The 2437-nt window shown below is 58.3% G+C and overlaps 1 protein-coding gene across 1 annotated transcript in view; it reads left to right on the top strand.

Moving 5' to 3' along the window:
• Positions 1–2437, top strand: part of MMS19 (MMS19 cytosolic iron-sulfur assembly component) — a gene marked incomplete at both ends in the record, with an annotated part of 5310 nt that overhangs the window by 231 nt on the left and 2642 nt on the right. The window contains 7 exon segments of the mRNA XM_029083685.1: positions 326–400; positions 956–1002; positions 1004–1014; positions 1210–1338; positions 1550–1611; positions 1865–1951; positions 2261–2335. Of these exon segments, the coding sequence (XP_028939518.1) occupies positions 326–400; positions 956–1002; positions 1004–1014; positions 1210–1338; positions 1550–1611; positions 1865–1951; positions 2261–2335 (486 nt within the window).

Below are 2437 nucleotides of genomic sequence, written 5' to 3'. Positions count from 1 at the left end.
CAGCAGGGCCTGGCTGGGCCGTCAGCTCCTGCCCAGCAGCATTGCCCTGTGTCCTCCGTGCTCCTGCTGTGCCACTTGGAGAGGGACAAGGGAGAGGAGACTGCCTTGATTTCCTGCCCCATGCTGGTATTGGGGCAAGGATTCCTTGTCCACCCTGGGGAGCAGCATGGATGACAGGCATCTTGTCCTGTCCTATCTGTGGGGGCAGTGAGCTCTCCTTGCTGTAGGAGAGGATCCTGCAGCTGGCTGCTGTACAGAGGCAAGAACTCTGTGATATGGCTGCCACCGTGGTTTTCTATTGTTATTTTTCTTTTCCTGTCCCCAGAGCATGTGTGAAGTGCTGTCCCCAGGGCTGGCGGTGTCCGTGCTCAAAGCCATCTTCCAGGAGGTACATGTGCAGGTGAGCAATGTGATTTCTCATCCTCCTGCCCCTGCTCCCTGAGTGTCTGGGGATGGCCTGCCTGCCCTGAGGATGGAGCACATTCAGGAGCAGTGCAGAGTAGCACATCCTTCAGCAGCAGTGCAGTGCTCCTGCAGAGCTTAGAGACAGCGTGGCTCACTGCAGAGCAAGAGGCAGACAGCAGCCAAGGATCCTATTTGGCCCTTGTCCTCTCTTCTCTCAGCCCAGGGGGAATTATTTCCTTTGCTCTGTTCTCCAGGCTGTGTTTAAGCGCTCCCAGCCCACAGATTCTCGTCCAATTTAAGGTTGTTTACACTGGCAGGGCCTTGGGCTCATGTGTGGCCCTGGTGTGACTGTGATGGTGCATCCATGCAGTGAAGGACAGAGTCACGTTCAGGGGGCAGTGCGTAGGCACGTGCACACTTTGCATGTGGTAAATGGGATCTGTGTGCCAGGAAGCAGCAGCTGAGCTGCTGGGGGTACTGCCCTGGGGTGGTGAGTAGCAGTGCTGCCATGTGTGAGGGCTTGTTTTCATTGCTCTGCTTCTCTCCCCAGTCGCTGCTGCAGCTGGACCGCCACAAAGTCTAAAGCATCATTGGGCACCAGGGAGGAAGGTGAGGGGGCAGATGCCAGAACCACTCTGGGGTTTTCCAGGCTTGGAAAATGGCTTGGTTTTGCCTTTCCAAGGGCTCTGTGGCTCTGCCTGGGGAGAGCTGGAAGGGCTGAGGGGCTGGGGAAACTGGGCTGTTTTCATGCCATGTTAGTGAGGTCTGGTGTCCTACATCTGCTCATGCTGCTTCTTTCTGCAGAGCTGAAGGGCCTGGGTGCCGACTTCACCTTCGGCTTCATCCAGGTGATGGATGGGGAGAAGGATCCCCGCAATCTGCTGGTGGCCTTCCAGATCGTGCGTGATCTCATTGCCAAGAACTACGCGCTTGGTGAGCCTGTGCCTGCTCTGCAGAGCTGACTGGGAAACATGTCTCTTTTCTTTGAGCAGTTGGAGGGATGGCTCTTGGGTCTGACCAGGGCTGGGGTGGTCCCTGACGTGCTTTAGGAGCTGCAGAGCCAGCCTGTCATGGGTGCCAGGCATAGCTGCTGTGCCTCTCTTGCCCAGCACCTCTGCTCACTCCCTCTCTCCTCTCCCTGCAGGTCCCTTTGTGGAGGAGCTGTTTGAAGTTACATCCTGCTACTTCCCCATTGATTTTACTCCAGTGAGTGAGTCTGCCCTGTGCCACAGCCTCTTCCTTCTGGTGTTTCCTCAGGGCGTTGTGTCCTCTCCAGGGAGTGGGAGGAGAGGGTGGGCAAGAGTCTTGTCTGGGCAGTGTTGAGCTGCAAGCACAGCTCCAGTGCCAAGCTGGCTGCAGGGACTGGCATCGCTGCTGCCTTGCTGAAGATGAGGCGACGCAGCCTCGGCTGATGGTTGGGTTGGGAAGTTTCCTGACCTGCTCTCTGCTTCCTTTCCAGCCCCCCCATGACCCTCACGGCATCCAGAGAGAGGACTTGATCCTGAGCCTCCGGGCTGTACTGGCCTCCACGCCCCAGTTTGCTGAGGTAGGAAGCTCCTAGGGGGTTCTTGAGCACCCCCACTGTTCCCCAAGCACAGGGTGTGTTTCGTAGTGCTGCAGCTCTGGCTGTGGCCCTATGGGACAGGAACAACTGGGACCAGGAGCCTGCAGTAGGGCAGTTCTGTCTCCTGCTGGGGCTGGGCATGGGGAGGGTGCTGACACCCTGGGGAGGGGCTGCCTGTGGCAGGTATCCCTCCACCTCTGCTCTCCTGGCAGAGGCTGAACTTGCAGCCCTATAGGGCCACGGACAGGGTGGTGTGAAGGGTGGGCTGAGTCCAAGTGCCTCTCTGTGCAGTTCCTGCTCCCTCTGCTCATTGAGAAGATGGACTCGGACCTGCAAAGTGCCAAGCTTGACTCCCTGCAGACTCTGGTAAGGAGGGATCCCCTATTCCTGTCAGCCCACAGCAGGCCTGTGGCAGCAGCAGCCACCAGCCACCCCTGCGCCCTTCTCCCTACCCGTCCGGGAGAGAAA

The sequence above is a fragment of the Antrostomus carolinensis genome, unplaced genomic scaffold (genome assembly GCF_000700745.2).
Source record: "Antrostomus carolinensis isolate BGI_N321 unplaced genomic scaffold, ASM70074v2 scaffold25382, whole genome shotgun sequence".
NCBI classification, from domain to species: domain Eukaryota; kingdom Metazoa; phylum Chordata; class Aves; order Caprimulgiformes; family Caprimulgidae; genus Antrostomus; species Antrostomus carolinensis.
This window is presented reverse-complemented; position numbering and strand designations above follow the sequence as displayed.